The 18,448-nt window shown below is 46.4% G+C and overlaps 1 protein-coding gene across 1 annotated transcript in view; it reads right to left on the reverse strand.

Moving 5' to 3' along the window:
• COL20A1 (collagen type XX alpha 1 chain) overlaps positions 1-18,448 on the reverse strand; it is a 141,200-nt gene that overhangs the window by 61,570 nt on the left and 61,182 nt on the right. Inside the window, exons 19-23 of the mRNA XM_081195997.1 lie at positions 13,546-13,688; positions 12,079-12,208; positions 10,247-10,303; positions 5,170-5,208; positions 2,371-2,509 (exon numbers count right to left, since the gene is read on the reverse strand). Of these exons, the coding sequence (XP_081052123.1) occupies positions 2,371-2,509; positions 5,170-5,208; positions 10,247-10,303; positions 12,079-12,208; positions 13,546-13,688 (508 nt within the window). The remainder of the gene's footprint in view (positions 1-2,370; positions 2,510-5,169; positions 5,209-10,246; positions 10,304-12,078; positions 12,209-13,545; positions 13,689-18,448) is intronic.

Raw genomic sequence — 18,448 nt, forward strand, 5'->3', positions numbered from 1 at the left:
CTACATCTGAAATTGTTAATAAAGTTGTGGCCATTTTAATCCCAAAATACATTGTCGTGTGTAATCATTACTCTCAGACTGACTCCCGGAGGGGCGGGGGTCTGCAACTGGACACGCAATGTAAGAGAATACCCTGGTGAATAACGTATTAAGGGTGGAGGGTGGAGTTTCATGTGGTTGTGGTAAGGGTTAACTCCCTCCTCATGTGCCGTGGCCCCAATCCTGATTGCCCACTCTCCATGGCTGCTGGTTAAACTTAGAAAATTAGACACCCTTAATTTTGACTGTGCAATGAAAGTCACAAGGTCGTTTGGTTCCATGTCAAGGAGGAAGCCACAGTGCTCTCCCTGCAATGTTTTCCTCCAAAAGCGGCTTGAAAGTTTGTTTGCTCCTCCCAAAAGTGACTGCAAGGAGAAGGGGAATTCTTAGGCATGTCATCAGAAAACTGCACGTGGCAGAGATCCATTTGCCTTATCTGATGGCCGGATAGATGGCTGCTTAACGATACCGCGAGTGTGAGATAGCGAAAGCAGAAGCACTGAGATGAGATATATGCATATCGAATCAGACCCTGCTGATGAAACATCTCCAGTACCTCAGCTAGCTCTGGCGGCATAGCTAAGCGGCTTCCTCAATTTATCCCAAGGCATTTCAGAAATCAATTTATGGGCCTCTGCACAGAGACGATGCCATGAAAAGCAACAACCTCCTTTTGTCCTCTGAAAGAGGTGCCTCAGAAACTCTGAATTTCCACCCGAATCCACCAGTGTGGGAGCTTCAAACTCGAGGTTTTTCTGTGCAGCAGAGATCATTTCTGCCAGAACCCCAGAAACACCCCCAGCCAATGATACTAATAATCATCAGGTTGCTTGAGAGTATTCAAAGCAAGGGAAGGACTGTAGTGGTAGAGTACCTGATTGGCATGCAAAAGGTCTCGGTTTTAAATCCCTGGCTTGTGAAAGCAAATAAGATTCCTGTCTGAAACCCTGGTTACAGAGAGTTCTGAGTGGCATAGACCATTGGCCTGGTTCAATATCCTATGTTCCTAAGTAAAGCAATTCTTCTTAACAACTCTTTCATTAACCTTGTGTTAGGGCTGCCCTGAATAGTCTTTAATGGCGAACTTCACTTTGAAATTAGCACATTTGACAGAGCTGAACAAATTACCCAAATCAGCACTCACCTTACGGAACATTTGCCCATTTACAAGGTGGTTCAGTGCCACTCATTATTATTTTTTACTTCTCTACACTGTTTCCTTCCCTGGCCCCTTCCAGTCACTCTGTCTGTGAAAGGTTTTCGGCTTGCCCAAACAGAATGATCTCCCCTCTCCTCCCCTTGCATGTTGCTAGGGGGGGGCATCCTCCTGACCCCTGCCTAAAGTCCCTAAAGGTAAAGGTAAAGGGACCCCTGACCATTAGGTCCAGTCATGGCCGACTCTGGGGTTGTGGCACTCATCTCGCTTTATTGGCCGAGGGAGCCAGCATACAGCTTCCGGGTCACGTGGCCAGCATGACTAAGCCGCTTCTGGTGAACCAGAGCAGCGCACGGAAACGCCGTTTACCTTCCCACCAGAGCGGTACCTATTTATCTACTCACACTGTGACGTGCTTTTGAACTGCTAGGTTGGTAGGAGCAGGGACCGAACAATGGGAGCTCACCCCGTCACAGGGATTCGAACAAGTAACCTTCTGATCGGCAAGTCCTAGGCTCTGTGGTTTAACCCACAGCGCCACCTGCGTCCCTACCCAAAGTCCCTAAGTGACCTGCAAAATTCAAGAGTGTGAGGCATAACACAAAATCAGAAAAGGAGCAACCCGTTACAATAAAGACTGTGAAATCACCCATAAAACAGGTTTAAGAAACAGCAGCCACAATGGTTCTGTCACCCCACACTACTAATATTTGACCTTGCAATCAGGCTTCCTAAGCCAGTTTCCAGTGTAATACTATTAATATTTATTTACATACCACCTACCTCAGTATGTTGCCCCAGCCACTCTGGGCGGCTCCCAACAAAACATTAAAAACACAACAAAACACCAGCCATTAAACACTTCCATGTTCAGGGATGCCTTCAGGTGTCTTTAAAAGTCAAATAGTTATTTATCTCCTTGACATCTGAAGGGATGGTTCCACAGGGCGGGCGCCACTACCGAGAAGGCCCTCTGCCTCGTTCCCTGTAACTTCACTTCTTGCAGTGAGGGAACCGCCAGAAGGCCCTCGGAGCTGGAACCGAGTGTCCAGGCTGAACTATGGGACTAGAGATGCTCCTTCTAACATATAGGGCCAAGGCCATTCAGGGCTTTTAAGGTCAGCACCAACACTTTGAATTGTGCTCGGAAACGTACTGGGAGCTGTACACATTACCTTGTCTTCCGGGTCAGCTGGATATCCCTGAAAAGAGTGTAAGTGTGGATTCCTAGGAAGATGTAGGGCTCCATAGCAACCCCTTTGATGGAGGCGTACTCCTTTTCCATCAGCCCAAACACCTCCATCATATCATAACCTGGAGAAAACAAAGAACCAGGAATATAGTGGGATGCCTTATCTGTACTAAAAGCAGCAATTGCCACAAAGGAGTGGAGGAGCGAGGGGCTGGAGATCAGTTCAATAGCAAATGTGAGATTTGAACCCAGGGCTCCCAGGTCCAACCCCAGTTCTTAGAATATGGGACTCCATCAGCTCTTGGACAAGGTGGATTGTTCCAATGGGTGTGTATGTGTGAAGTTTGGGTGAACCAGCCATAAAGATTTGCCCAGTCGCTCCCAAATAGCATCAGCTTGCGCGTTGTAACGAACAGGCAAGCAAAATCCTGGCAGAAAATTAAACTGCTCCTTTTCCCATTTTCATGTCTCTCCCCACACACTTTAAACTGCTAAGTGAGGGTTGACCTGAGTTGCATGGCAAATACATATTTTCCCACAAAAAAGAGAAAGGGGGGACCTCACCCCCCAGCCCTCGGAGCTTCCTTCCTCCTCACCAACTTCTCATTAAAGCTCTGTGAGTCACTTTCTAAAGTCTTTAATGCAAGCAGGCTTTGCAATCAGCAATTTCCTCCCCCCTCCCCAACCCATTCGCTTATCTGAATTTATGGAAAGCTGAGGCCAGGGTGCGGGCAGGAGGAAGGAACAACTGGAAAGGAGATAATTATATAAATAGTAAAAGGGATGCATAAAAAGAAGGGAAGGAGGGCTTTTAATCAATATCCTGCCTCCACCAGGTTCATCTCCCCATAACCCAGTTCTAAGTTTTATCTATCAAGATGGCAGTATGTAGTATGGGGATTAAAATTTGCAAAAGACCCCGGCGTTGAAATCTTCTCATCTCAATTAAAGTTTGCACTAAATGTTAATAATGTTATCAAGGGAAAGTTGAAGCCACAGCTGTAGACCATATATAGCTATATGCGGTTGGTATCAAGAGGACTAGGTCAAAGGAGCGCAGCTGAGGCACTAAGCAATTCTGTTTGTGAAATCCTTTCAATTGCAGAGGAATATTTGTAAAAGAAACATTCCCTTGTATTTCTCTGGCGGGATCACATGCTCAGTAATAGGCGTTAGTGCAAAGGCTGAGCCAAACATTTTCAAGCAAACGTTTTTGGTGCCATCAGGACAGGGCGGGACAACAGATGGCAAAATATTTCCAATAATAACCCCCCACCCCACAAGGGTATCTTTTCCATTCTAGTTTGCTGCTCTTTGTAGCTCCCAGTTAGTTGCAGCTTGCAAAACAGCACTTATTCCCCCTAATAACAGCAACATCGTCGCACAACCAATCAGCTTGGGCTACGGAATGATGTCACAGCAGGCAGATAAAGCCAATGCGGAGCAAGGGCAACTCGTTCTCTTTCTCTCTAGCTAAATCTGCCTGCACAAATCCGCGCCCAAATGGGGAGCGACGTTAATGCCAAAGACCTGAGCCCTATATCTGAGTCCTCTGTGGAAATATGGTGGTCCAGTGGTAGCAGTGTGAGGGGAAGAGTGGAGCTGTGCTCAGCGGTTCTGCCCCCTCCATTTTGTCACTGCTAGCCCCAGTATGTTGGAGGAGAAAGTATTTGTTGCATGCCGCCCCAGAATGAAGTGGGGAGCCAATTCCATGTGTTTAGATTTCTTCACTGCATGGGCAGATTTCACCCACTGCATGGGTGAGGTCAGCATCGAATATGGTGACTAGGCAAGGATAGTGTCATGAACACTTCTGCCCAAAGTATAAGAGCACGATATGAGTTAAGAAGCAGCCAACAGGAGAGAGACTCGCATTCTTCCCAGGCAGCTGTAAACAGTAGTATCTCAACTCCCCCTCACTTTAAGAATGACAGGAATGCAGAGAGTGTGCTAGAGAGAAACCAACTCTCTCAGGAAACACAGGCAGTTTCGGAAGGCAAGAGGGAGAGCAGTTCCTCACCGGAAGGGGAGTTAGTTAGCCCAAGGAGCAGACATATGGGAAAGGTTTTAGATAGGAAACAAAGCCAGAAACGGAAGGGTCATAGGTTCAGGATATTCTGCCAGAGCCGGAAGCACTCCTCAGAAGGGTCAACTGATTCATAAGCATTGGACATACAGTTAGGCGTCCGAGGCTCATTGTTTGTATTGCAATAAATCTCCCACCTAATTACAACTTGTGTGCTGTGTTATCAAGACAGCAGCCTGGGCTCCTGACATAGCAAGCACGGTCTGCTCTTCCACTCATGCTGCTAGGGCTTGGGTGTAGCCTCCAGCTATTAAAAGTAGGGTTGATGCCACCCTGAATGGGCCACCTGCAAAGTCCTGCCCTTGGTGGTGGGAGCAAACCCACTGCTTCCCTGAGAAGTGGTGCAGAACTCAGGCCACTAGCCAACAGTATTTAACCCCAATTCTAAGGCTTAACCAAAGGCCATTAATTAGGACCTCGTTGTCCATTATAAATAATTCTAATCAGGTTGTAAGCATGTGGGCAGGGCCTAATGTCCCTCAGTGGCTATTAACCAGAAGGCTGGTGGTTTGAGCCCACCCAGGGATGGCTGTGGGTAGGACCCCTGCATTGCAGGGGGTTGGATTATGTTTCCGGCACCCGCTTGTATCTGTTATATAGCACCTAGATCTTTGAGACACTGCATAACCAAGAGAGGAGGGCTCTCTCTTTTTTTGCAAAAGAAAAAAGAAAAAAAGGAAGAAGCTGGCAGCCTACCTTGCAGAGAACCTTCCATGGAGTCCAGGACAGGGCAGTCTTCAGAATGACATGGAACAGGTGGAAAGTAAGAGACATGAAAGGAAGCATGGATGTATTAATTAACCTGAAGGAGAACAACACAAAGGGCTCTGGAGCCTGTTGAATCAGGCCAGTGGCCCATTTGTTCCAGCATGCTATTCTCACTATGGCCAACCAGATGATGATCAAAAGTTTGGAAGCAGGACCTGAGCAGAAGAGCATCGTCTCCTTTTGTGGTTTCCAGCAACTAGTATTTGGAAGCATTATTGCCCTGAACTGTGGAGGTGGCCAGCAGTCATTGATAATCTTCTCCTCCACCCATTTGCCCAATCTCCTTTTTAAAGCCATCCAAGTTGGTTGTTATGCCTGTCTCTTGTGGGAGCGAGTTCTGCAGTTTCATTATATGCTGCATGGAGAAATCCTTTCCTTTCTCTGCCCCAAAACTTCCAGCATCCTTCTTCATTGGATGAATAATTTCACACATTTCAAAGGGCCAACCTGGCTTTGAATTTGCATACAGTCAAACCTGCTTTACAGTGATTGGAACCTATAGCCCAGCCTTACCCAACTTTTAGAAGACATCTGAAGGCAGCCCTGTTTATGGAAGTTTTTTAATGCTTGATGTTTTATTGTATTTTTAATATTTTGTTGGAAGCCACCCAGAGTCAGTGGCGTAGCGTGGGGGGTGCAGGGGGGGCCGGCCACACCGGGTGCAACATCTGGGGGTTAGGGTTAGGGGGTGCAAATCCATGGGTTAGGGGGTGCAAATCCACGGGTTAGTGGGCGCAAATTACTTGCCTTGCCCCGGGTGCTGACAACCCTCGCTATGCCACTGCCCAGAGTAGCTGGGGAAACCCAGCCAGATGGGTGGTGTATAAATAATAATAATATATTATTATTATTATTATTATTATTATTATTATTATTATTATTATTACTTCCTGCCTTCCAGATGTTGATGGACTATCTGCCATCTCTACCCACCGCCCTGTGACTATTGACCATGCTGACTGTGTCTGATGGAGTTCTAACAACAGTCAGAAGGAACCAGTCTGCGGATGGCTGATGCAGCCTAATATGGTCTACTCTGACTGGCAGAAGCTCTCCGGCAGGTGTGGAGCCCAGAAAATGAAAGGTAAAACTTGCATATGATGCTCTGACCACAGGCATGTGGACCTCAGAAGGTTGCTCTGAAAGGAATGTGGCCTTCAGACAGAAAGCAAGACCCCTAGACAGCATTTTGTTGTTGATTATGTTGCTCTGTGGCCTCAGTCCAATATCCTAGTCTTCAAACTGGGGGCCAATCCACTGCACATTATTATTTTTTTAAAAAAAAATATGTTGTTAAATAGAACATTTGAATGGGACAAACAGGTTTGGAAATGCCTGCATCGTTCAAGTCCACTCATCACTTTGCTAGGGCTGGCTGAAAAATTGTCTTGACTTCCAGCTGCCTTGGAGAATGGCGATTTCTAATCCTTATTATCCTGTGCCTGCTGTTCTCCCCGCCACGAGGGTGCCTTTATTTCCCCTCCCCCTTGCTTGTCAAAACCTTTTCATTTTGATGAAAGGTGAATTACTGCAATCACGGTAAAATGTTGCACTCAATTCCAGCCATGCAAGTTGGGGGGTTTTCGTTTCATTTCTTATTTATTCCCTGCTACCATTTTCTGTTTTTCCAGACCGTATTCTGTAAAGTGCAGCTTTCACCTTGCAGTTGCTTACCCATACAGACCAAAACGGCTGCCATAAGAATGAATTCAGGAGTAAGTGGGCCATCGCATTATATTAATTGTACGTGGTGAAAAGGAGTGAGCGCTTTTCTCCTTTTGATGCCCATTCAGCCAGCTGCCTTTTGGAAGGCAAAGTGAGTTGTTTTGCAGAAAATAATACAAACACTTTGGCATACGTCTGCAGTTCACCTTTTACAGGAAATCCCCTGCTAAATCCTCTCTCATCCTTTGAGCCAAGGAATCAAAAACTGGGAGCCACAGCTCATACAAATCAGAGATAAGAGAGGAAGAATCAAAGGCTCTTTGGTGAAGAGTTAGAAAGTGCTCTCCATCTAAATGGGTTGAGTGGGGAAAAAAGACGCCTTCAGAAAGAACCAAGCGCTGCAGTTATTTGCTTCTGTATCAGTCCCAGACAAAGGGGGCAAGCTGGAAGCCGGGAAAATGGAGCATTTGATGGTAAAATGAGAAGTGCCCCTGAAAAGCAAGGACACTCGAGAGGGTGTCGCGTTTTGTGATTGTCTTTCTGAGCATCTGCTGAGGGCATATGATCATTATTACAAAAAGTCTTTCTTACTTAAATAGCACCATCAATCAATGTATCTAGAACATGGGTAGGCAAACTAAGGCCCGGGGGCCGAATCTGGCCCAATCACCTTCTAAATCCAGCCCGTGGAGGTTCCAGGAATCAGCATGTTTTTACATGTGCCCTTTTATTTAAAATGCATCTCTGGGTTATTTGTGGGGCATAGGAATTTGTTCATTATTATTTTTTAAATATAGTCTAGCCCCCCACAAGGTCTGAGGGACAGTGGACCGCCCCCCTGTTGAAAAAGTTTGCTGACCCCTGATCTAGAGTTTTATAGAAGAGGTGTGTGCATGCACACGAAAGCTCATACCAATAACAAACTTAGTTGGTCTCTAAGGTGCTACTGGAAGAATTTTTTTTATATAGAAGAGGAGCATTGGAACATAGGAAGCTTCCCCCCCCCCCCAGTATTGTCTACACCAGGCAAGTCCAACTTCAAGTAGTCAGTGATCTATGATCCAATATAACAGGCACGCCCAACAGGTAGCTCACTGAAAGTTTGTGGTAGATCAGCGGCTCCCCCCCCCCAAACAAGCTCAACATTTTTGCCCTGTACCCCCCCCCAAAAAACGGGGCTTACCTCCTCCCTAAAAAAGGCTCAACAAATTTTACCTGCACCAAAAAAAAGGGGGTAGATCACTGTCAGTTTTTAACTCTGTGAGTAGATTGCAGTCTCTTGGGAGTTGGCCACCCGTGCAATATAAAAACTGGCAGTGATCTACCACCCAGGGATGGGTCCAGGGTGGGTGACAGGGATGGGTGCAGGATGGGCGAGCGCTGGCTGCTTCCCCCAAGGGAGGCAGAGATGGGTGCAGGGTGGGCGGGTGGGTGCTGGCTGCTTCCCCCAGGGGGCAGGGATGGGTGCTTCCCCCAGGGGGCAGGCGCCAGCTGCTTCCCCTGACATGGCAGGGGTGGGTACAGGGTGGGTGGGCACACGCCGACAGGGCCGGGGTGGGTGGGTGTCCAGAGTCAATACAGTCCCTCCTGCGAGAGGAGCTCAGGACAAGGTGTGGCTGCTCAGGCACGTCTCCAGAGGATTGACCAGAATTCATCCAAGGATCGGCAGGTCGATCGTGATCAATGCATTGGACATGTCTGATCTACACTGACTGGCAGCAGCTGCCAATAGTTTCAGGCAGGAATCTTTCCCTGGTCTACATAGAGGTGCTGGGCACTGCATCACATCATTTCATCCATGCAAGCATTTCAGCTTTCTGGGCAGAACAATTTCCCCCCTATTCCTCCTGCCACCTATGGGTTCCTGGGATTCTCCCAAGCCAATCTGAGGAGGTGGGGACATGCTGGAGAAGTCTGTGAAGATGGGTTCGGTATGCACCCGCCTGCCGCCCAAGGAATCTAATTCCGAGGAGCGTCAAAACCAAAACCCACAACCCACCCTTTCCATGACATTGCTTGGCCCCAATTTGCTGCTGTATTCCATTTCCATTTTTCGCTGTGTGGGATGTAAACACAGGAGCAGTCAATGACAACATTCCTAGAGTGTACATGTTAGAACATGGGGAGGGATGTCAGTCCAGCAAGCAGGTAAACTTCCTGGGGACGGACTTCCTCCGCATGTGACCAGAGGTGGGTGTGGCCTCACCTGTGCAGGTAATGACAAAAGCACAGGGCAGGCAGCCACTCTCTCTTTCTGCCATTTTGAGGAAACATCTAAGGATGCTCTCTTGGCTCCCAGCCAAGAGAGGAGATAAGGACTATCTTGCTACAAGATAGATTCTGAATGTATGTAACCTTTTTAAGCTGTCTGCCTTCTGGGATCATATTGTGAACAGAACGTGAGTAAACTCTTTTATACTTTTATAAAGACTGTGTTGTGTCTTGTATTTTAAGAGGGAACAAAAGGGGAAATTACCAGAGTAATTATTATAGAGGTTCTAGCGAACCTGTGCACACGTTACCGTTGCAAACTTAAAGGGGAATGTTTATAAACTGCTGATATTTTGGGAACTTGTTAGCACAAGTTGGATAAGGATATAATTAGTCAATATATCCTCTCCTGCACCCCAGAACATTCCCACATGCTGCAGTTCCCTGATAAACACCCAACCGAAACCTTTGCAGTCTCCAAAGGAGTTGCAAAAACCCTTTCCCACAACATTTATATTTTACAATTTATTCCTTGGCAGATTATTGTTGTTGTGTTGTTTTTTATATATATATAAAAAATAGCCCTGTTTGCTCAACACGTGCTACAAATCCTCTTGCTATCGTGTTTTATAGCCAGTCATTTGAGGAGACACCTGTGACAAATTCACTTACATTAATAACACAATTTACAGAGGAGCTGAATTAATTGAAAGGGTTTCCAAAGCACATCCATAGCTTTCCTATTCTGCCAAGGGCACAGAAATAAATATCCTCTCGCTGAATAATGCCAGACATTTGTTGAAAATAACTCTACACCTTGTGAATTTGCATTTGTTTCACCTTGGATATGCATTTGGGAGAGAAGGAGGGAGGGACCCATTTGTGGCTTAAAGAGCTCCAGGAAAATTGTGCGAATGATGCCAGGAAAGGGATGAGGGACTAGAAAGAATATGAAAATCCAGCAATCGTCAAAACATTGATACTGGATTTTGAAGGTACCCTTCCATCTCCTGTCAAAGTTGCTTGATGTCTGTACCAAACAAAAATAAAATTAGAAAGGCACAAAAAAGAGGGGAAATCACCACGACACAGGTAAAACTGGTAAAGTAGCAAAAATAAATTGCCTTACCTTCAGCTTTGAAAGGGTAAGATCCTCTTATTGTGGGCAGTCTGGCCAAAAGAGAAGCTACGGGAAAGATAAGAATAGGTGCTTATGTAGCTCAGGGATGAGGAAGCTCAGGCCTAGTTAAATGTGGCCCTCTGTGCAATGCGCTCTACTTGGGGCTACCTTTGAAGATGACCCAGAAACTACAACTAATCCAGAATGCGGCAGCTGGTGACTGAGAGTGGCTGCTGGGACCATATAACACCAGTTCTGAAAGACCTACATTGGCTCTCAGTATGTTTCTGAGCACAATTCATAGTGTTGGTGCTGACCTTTAAAGCCTAAACGGCCTCAGCCCAGTACACCTGAAGGAGCGTCTCCACCCCATTGTTCAGCCTGGACACTGAGGTCTAGCGCCGAGGGCCTTCTGCTGATTCCCTCCCTGCGAGAAGTGAGGTTACAGGGAACCAGGCAGAGGGCCTTCTCGGTAGTGGCACCCGCCCTGTGGGACACCCTCCCACCATATGTCAAGGAAATAAAAAACTATCTGACTTTTAGAAGACATCTGAACAGGCAGCCCTGTTTAGGAAAGTTTTTAATGTTTGAAGTTTTATAGTGTTTTTAATATTCTGTTGGGAGCTGCCCGGAGTGTTGGGATACTGCCAGGGAGACAAAGTCCATCATGGCCCCCAAGCCGGCTGCTGGACGATCCATCGATCTCCCGTAGCTACAGTATCAGCAATTAGTGACACGAGTTTCCAGAAATAGCTTGCCACATTCCAGAGCTCATGCACACTCTATCAGCAGATAATTCACAGCAGAAGTTGCACGCAGGAGAGCATTATTTACAAGTTTTATTCAGCGTTGATCAGAACAAAGAAAAACATGACTGCCTGCATCAGTGTCTCCAGACACAGAGAAAACGAAAGCAACAGAAAACATAAACATCCTGTGAACAGGAAATACGCAGACTCTGTGACTCACAGCCTGCTCCCTTTTAAGGTGGAACGGAAATATCCTAACACGGAGTGGTTGGGGAAACCCAGCCAGATGAGCGGGGTATATACAGTGGTACCTCTGGTTGCGAATGGGATCCATTCCGGAGCCCCGTTTGCAACATGAGCAGAATGCAACCCGCGTCTGCACATGCATGGGTTGCGATTTGTCACTTCTGCACATGCGCGTGACGTCATTTTGAGTGTCTGCGCATGCGTGAGCAGCGAAACCTGGAAGTAACCATTTCCAGTACTTCCAGGTCGCCGTGGGACGCAACCTGAAAACGCTCAACCTGAAGCAAATGCAACACGAGGTATGTCTGTATAATATATTATTATTATTATTATTATTATTATTATTATTATTATTATTATTATTTCTGTCTGGTCCTCAGAAATCTCCACAGGCCACACCCCCTCTCTCCAGGCCACGCCCCTCACCAGTCCTCCTTTAGGAGGATAAAAGTCAAAGGACAAATGTGCATTTGTTGGTCTGCCTGCTTTTGCGCCCATTACTGGCATGTGCCGAGTGCGGAGCCCAGCACAGTGCAGCTTCGTCTCTCGCACTCCAGAGGAGCAAGCCATCGAACGGCACTACACTTGGCTTCCTCAGTCCACTCAGCATCGGCCCCTGCCCGCAAACGTAGAGGGGGCCAAAGACCTCTCCGCTCCCATAGTTCAGCCACGCACTGGGGGAGCGCAGGGGAGGGATGATTTCGTCAGCTGGGGAAGGGATGCCCTGTGGGGGAAAGAGCATGTCATACCTGTAATCCCAGAGGCCCACACTGCAGCTGGGGCCCCCATGACAACAGCCCTGCAAGGCCCTCCAAAACCTAGGGCTGAGCGCACTGTTTTGCCTACCTGTCTGGCCTATGGTCGATACAGGGTCACTTTCTCCGGTGAGATAGACTGCGGAAACCGTCACCATGTACAATCGATTAGGAAGCAGTGAGTGAAGAGTGATTGACCTGCTCCTCCCAGAAACAGTTATCTGTGGAAAGCAGAAGCTGCAATTTTTGCAACCCTAACAAAATACTCCATTTCGGGTGACTCAAAAGTCCATGCAAGTAAACATCCTTCGTGCAATTTTAATTTTTTTTCATCCAGCAAATTATTCAGTGATTGGACCCAAGGCCCACAAAATATATGTATCATTGCAACGGGACATTTATACTGTGAATAACTTTTTTTAAAAAATAAAAAATAAAAATCTCTACCCTATTTGCCATTATTTCCCTCACCAGTTTTCAAAGGAGCTCAGGACAGCGCGTAACCTTGTCACACACATTCCTGAGAGGTAGTTCAAGCTGAGAAAGAATGGCCAACACAAAGTCACCCAGCGAGCATCATAATTTAGCATAATTAGCTAAATGAGCTGACATAGCATAGCACTTAGGAAGCCAGACTAGGAATGATGGGGACCCAGGTCCAAACTGTTAGAATTCCTGCTCCGTGATTGCAGTCATGGGATTGCTGTCTTTCACATGACGGTGTATGTTTTGACTCCACAGAGTGGGAAGTGACAAAGACAGGATATTTGTGTTACTGTGTTCCATGAAGTGGGACTATTGTCCTTTGTTCTTTTTCTCTTTGCTGTCTGATGCTAGAGAGAGAGGGAGCCATGTTGCAGTGCTCCTTGTGTGTTTATATGTAAATAAAGTAGATTAGCCAAAATGCTGAGTTGCTGGGGTCTGTCACGCAAGGTGCACAAACTCAGCGGATCCCTAAGTGTGCCAGTGTCGGTTGGCATCGGTCGCTGTGATGTTCGGGCTGAAGAAAGCTTTTGAAGCTCCTGAATGATAGATCAGGAGGGAGAGAACATGCCGGTCGGTCATGTGTCTCTGCCAGGGTCCTACTCGAGTGTAGGCTGAACTCCTGACACCAATGTCCTCTCAGCCATGAAACTTTCTGGGTGACTTTGGATCAGCCGCAACCTCTCACTTTAATTCATCTTATAGGGTTGGTTGTGAGGAGAAAATGGGTTTCCCCCCACCTATTTCTTTCCTCACAGCAACCCTATAAGATGAATTAAAGTGAGTGGAAGCAAAATCTTTCTATGACTCTTCTTGGGCTTTTGGCTCTGAAACTTAACGTATTTGGTTTGTTTGTTTTCAATTAAAAAAATTTATTTTCCAAAACAATTAAACTGTTAACGTTTTTAATTTATGTCATCTTTGCATGCTATTCACTGCTGAACTGCTTGTGCATTTTAGCATAGGCAACTCTGAGTCTTGTGTGGCTGTGGGTCACATCAATCAAGTAAGGAAGTGTCCCACAAGGAAGCCACACCCCATCTCCCCAAGCTCCACCCCCTGCAAAAAAACTTACCGTTCCTTGGTGCTTGGTTCCACTCTCGGGAGCATAGCTGAGTCTGTAGTGCTGCACAGCGCCCTCTGGAGGATCCCAGTGGACCTGGAAGCTGCTGGGTGTTTCTGAGTCCACAAAGAGGTTGCTGGGTGGATTCTTGGCAGCTGTGTGAAAAGAAAAGTTGTTGCCATGTTTAATTTCTTTTTAGTCCACTGTCAATTTCAATTGTCTTCTGAATGTTTTTAACTACTTGTTTTTAACCGTTTTGCGTTGGTGATTTTAATGTTTCTTGCAAACCATATTGCCATTTTATTAAGGTTAAAGATAAAGGGCACCTGGACAGTTAAGTCCCGTCAAAGGAAACTCTGGGGTTGCAGCACTCATCTTCCTTTTCAGGCCGAGGGAGTCGGTGTTCGTCCGCAGACAGCTTCCCGGGTCATGTGGCCAGCATGACTAAACCACTTCTGGTACAACAGGACACCGTGACAAGTGCCAAAGCACACAGAAATGCCATTTACCATATTTTTTGCTCTATAAGACTCACTTTTTCCCTCCTAAAAAGTAAGGGGAAATGTATGTGCGTCTTATGGAGCGAATGCAGGCTGCGCAGCTATCCCAGAAGCCAGAACAGCAAGAGGGATTGCTGCTTTCACTGCGCAGCGAACCCTCTTGCTGTTCTGGCTTCTGAGATTCAGAATATTTTTTTTCTTGTTTTCCTCCTCCAAAAACTAGGTGCGTCTTGTGGTCTGGTGCGTCTTATAGAGCAAAAAATACGGTACCTTCCCACCACAGCAGTACCTATTTATCTACTTGCACTGGTGTGCTTTCAAACTGCTAGGTTGGCAGGAGCTGGGACAGAGCAATGGGAGCTCATTCCACCGTGTGGATTCAGACCGCCAACATTTTATTACAATCAAGTGGTATATAAATTTTGCTAAAATAAAAGCATGGCTAGCTGGCTAGAGCACTGGAGAAAATTACTCTTTAAGACTCAATTATCAGTTCAAATTGCAAACTTGTTTCAAATTTTTCCTCTGGTGCCTAAAGGGTGTCACTTTCCAAAGGCAGGGGGTGAGATTCTCCAGCCATCAAGGCACATTACCGTGATTATGATAAACTGCAAGAGAACTTCTCCACCAATCATTTCTGATGGTGAGCAAAGGATGATCAATTAGCATCAGTTCCACTTTGCTGCATAGCCTTGTCTGAGACATTATTCCTTTTTTAAAAAAAAAAAATATTGCCTGGTCTTTGGATTCTGCAGAAGATTGTAGTGTTGTCATCCAGACTCATGACTTCTGGGGGGTTTGGGGAGGGCAAATCTGGACACTTCTGGCCTAACTGGATGAAGCTTCCGTAGTGCCTCACTATGTCCAAAAGTTGCTTGCTGTGTAGCTCATTAGAGAACTGTTTGCTTTTCAGCTGCCAGAAAGAAGAGAGAACATCGCAAATTGAGACAGGGGGTTCGGGGGGGGGAGAGGCAAAAGTTACCTTTGAGGCTGGGAGTACAGGAGAGAACAAGATCTTTGAGGAGCTTGATTGTTTAGGTGAATGAAGGAAAGCTTCAGCAGAGTCTCTCTGAAAAGGAACTGCTAAGATGAGACGGGAGTCCCAAAAGACGAGTGCAAAACTGTACAGAGTGTGTCCTAAGGCAGCATGTATATTTGATCAAAGACAAAGGAGAGGAGCTTAGTAAACAACACGGGGTTCTGTGCAGCCGCGCCAGCCTCATGAACAACGGGGGAAGAGCCAGCCCTCTTATCTTGTTTTACATTCCGGTGCCTACTTTCTAGAAAAGGAGTGCTGGAGTTCAAATGGGGTAAATGCACCGAGAGCACATTATGTCCTGACCCTGGACCAGAATTCCTCAAAAAAAAGAGTCCTCCATCAATTTCAGCTCCTTGGAGAAGATGGAACCACATCCTGGTCCATCCTGCAGGGGTCCACAGGTACCAGAGCATGTCTCTCTTGTCCTGAACCCTGAGGAGATACCTCCTGCTACTGGAATCTGATGGTTGATCCATAGTCCCCAAGGAGAGATTTCCACAGGTGGAAGCCCCATTACCTCAAAGGAGCCAACAGCTGCAATGGCTCTTTTAACTGGCCAGGACTCAGGCTTCAGAGGGTGGAGCCTCCTGTCAATCACTACCTAGCCCTCAAATAGTTGCAGCAGTCCAGCACCTTCCTGGGGCATCTTGGATACTTGGCCTTAGCTGCAGGAGCATCATTTGTGGTCATGAAACCATCCTTTGATCTCTCTCCAAGGTGCTGACTTTGGCTTGGCTCCTCATGCTCTTAGGCTGAATAAGAATTTTGAATGTGCCAAACCTGGAGTTAAATTTGGAAGTTATCTTGATTAAACCAGGACTTTGGGTGATTAGAAAACGGGACAGCGGAAACCAGAGGAACAAGAAAGGAACAGAATTGGGAGGATTTGTTTCTCCCTAACAGCACTGGGTTGTATTCAACACAGCACTAAGTAGATTTTTCCATCAGTGGTGGGTTTTCTCCTTGTGAAATGGAACTGTGCCCACTTCTCCTACCCCTGTAAACGTAAAGGTACCCCTGCCCATACGGGCCAGTCTTGACAGACTCTAGGGTTGTGCGCTCATCTCACTTAAGAGGCCGGGGGCCAGCGCTGTCCGCAGACACTTCCGGGTCACGTGGCCAGCGTGACGAAGCTGCTCCGGCAACCGGCACCAGAGCAGCACACGGAATGCCGTTTACCTTCCTGCTAGAAAGCGGTACCTATTTATCTACTTGCACTTAAGGGTGCTTTCGAACTGCTAGGTGGGCAGGAGCTGGGACCAAACGACGGGAGCTCACCCCGCCGCGGGGATTCGAACTGCCGACCATGCGATCGGCAAGTCCTAGGTGCTGAGGTTTTACCCACAGCGCCACCCGTGTCCCTCTCCTACCCCTGCATGACCCCTAAATCTATTCTGGTTTTCCCCCAAACTCTTCAGAGCAGATTTGGTGATGGTACAGGGTTTGCATGGTGAGAAGTCCCTTTGCTCTAGTGCTATTCCTTGCAGTAATGCAAAAATATACATGAATACCATCCTTTTTCTTGAGCTATAAGAAATAAATATAGTAATTCCAGTGAGTTGCTAGAGGGTGCATCAAAGTGAGCTCCATAACCAGTTGTATCTTCAAGCTCTCTATGGCAAAGGCTGTTGTTGTTGTTCTAGCACCCAAGTTGAGAAGTCCCTTCTGAGAATTTTACGATGCAGTTCACTGACTAAGAAATGTGTATAAAAGTATGTACAGTGGTGCCACGCAAGACGAAAAGAATCCGTTCTGTGAGTCTCTTCGTCTAGCGGTTTTTTTGTCTTGCGAAGCAAGCCCATTGACGGATTAGCAGATTAGCGCTATTAGCGGCTTTTAGCGGCTTATCGGCTTAGCGGATAAACGGATAAGCGGCTTAGCGGCTTAGAAAAAAGGGGGGAAGGGAAAAAACCCCGCAGGAACTGGCAAGACATTTTTGTCTTGCGAAGCAAGCCCATCGGAGATTCGTTTTGCGAAGCACCTCCAAAACGGAAAACTCTTTTGTCTAGCGAGTTTTCCGTCTTGCGAGGCATTCGTCTTGCGGGGCACCACTGTATATATAACAAATGCATTATATTAGATGAAATAGCTTGAAAAATGCTAACAAATTTTCACAGGGACTTTGGTGTGCATTTTTTAAATAGCAAACTCATAAAGAAATATGTTGAACTGATGAGGTTTTTTTTTAAAGAGAGAGAGAGAGAGATGGAGAAAAGTTTTGAGTTAATAGATCCACTCGTCCTTCTCCATAATATAGAGGACAAACAAGGTCATCCTTGTTGCTGACCAGGGTGCAGCATTTTCCTTGCTAAACCTTTGCCTGTAATGGAAATAGAAATATAAGTGTTCCTTTCCCGCTTCCAGCGGAGCCTGAGGTCATCTTTGAATGTTATACTGAAGCTTTCCATACCTCACGTGGAACCTCATTGATTCCCCTCCTTTTTTTTGCTAGTTCTCTGTTTCACTGAAGCCAAACCAAAGGAATATCGACTATATTTTGCTCTGGGCTATAGCTGCTCTCCAAGCAGCCAAGGAGAGGCAGAAGAGCTTTATGACTGGAGAAGTTGACCTCTCTCTCTCTGTGATGTGAAGCAGACCAAAGGGGATAAGGTCAGCCCTGGAGTAGATATTCAAACTCCTGAATCCCCCAAAATTCTAATATATACATAAACTCACAAGATGTATGCCAGACATCCTCTGGAAAGGTCTTCTGCAAGTGCCCCACTTTTCCAGGAGAACTTCTCATAATCTTATCCCTTTTCTGGGGAAGTAGAAGATCATCCTCTTTGCTAGATATTAAAAACTGGGGCATCCCCTTTCTTCTGTTTGTTTCAAGTTAGGGGGCACAAAAAATAATGGAGAGTAGGTTTTAAAAAAAGGAGCAGTAGTCATAAAAATGTGGAATCCAAGCAAAAATATGTCATTCAAAGGAAAAGATAGGTGCCTAAGCTTCCGGTTCTTCTGAACAGAAGCAATCTTACGGGATTTGTGCTACCAATCCCAAATTGCAACCTTTCCTACAGAGGAATAAGGTAAAAAAAGATTAAAGGACCCCTAGATGGTTAAGTTCAGTCAAAGGCGACTATGGGGTTGTGGTGCTCATCTCACTTTCAGGCGGAGGGAGCCACCATTTGTCCACAGACAGCTTTCCAGGTCATGTGACCAGCACGACTAAACCGCTTCTGGCACAAATGGACACCGTGATGGAAGCCAGAGCACACGCAAACGCCTTTTACCTTCCTGCCGCAGTGGTACCTATTTATCTACTTGCACTGGCATGCTTTCAAACTGCTAAGCTGGCAGGAGATGGGACAGAGCAACAGGATCTCACCCCATCATGGGGACTCAAACCGTGACCTTCTGATCAGCAAGCCCA

The sequence above is a fragment of the Podarcis bocagei genome, assembly GCF_964188305.1.
Source record: "Podarcis bocagei genome assembly, chromosome: 5".
Lineage (NCBI taxonomy): Eukaryota > Metazoa > Chordata > Lepidosauria > Squamata > Lacertidae > Podarcis > Podarcis bocagei.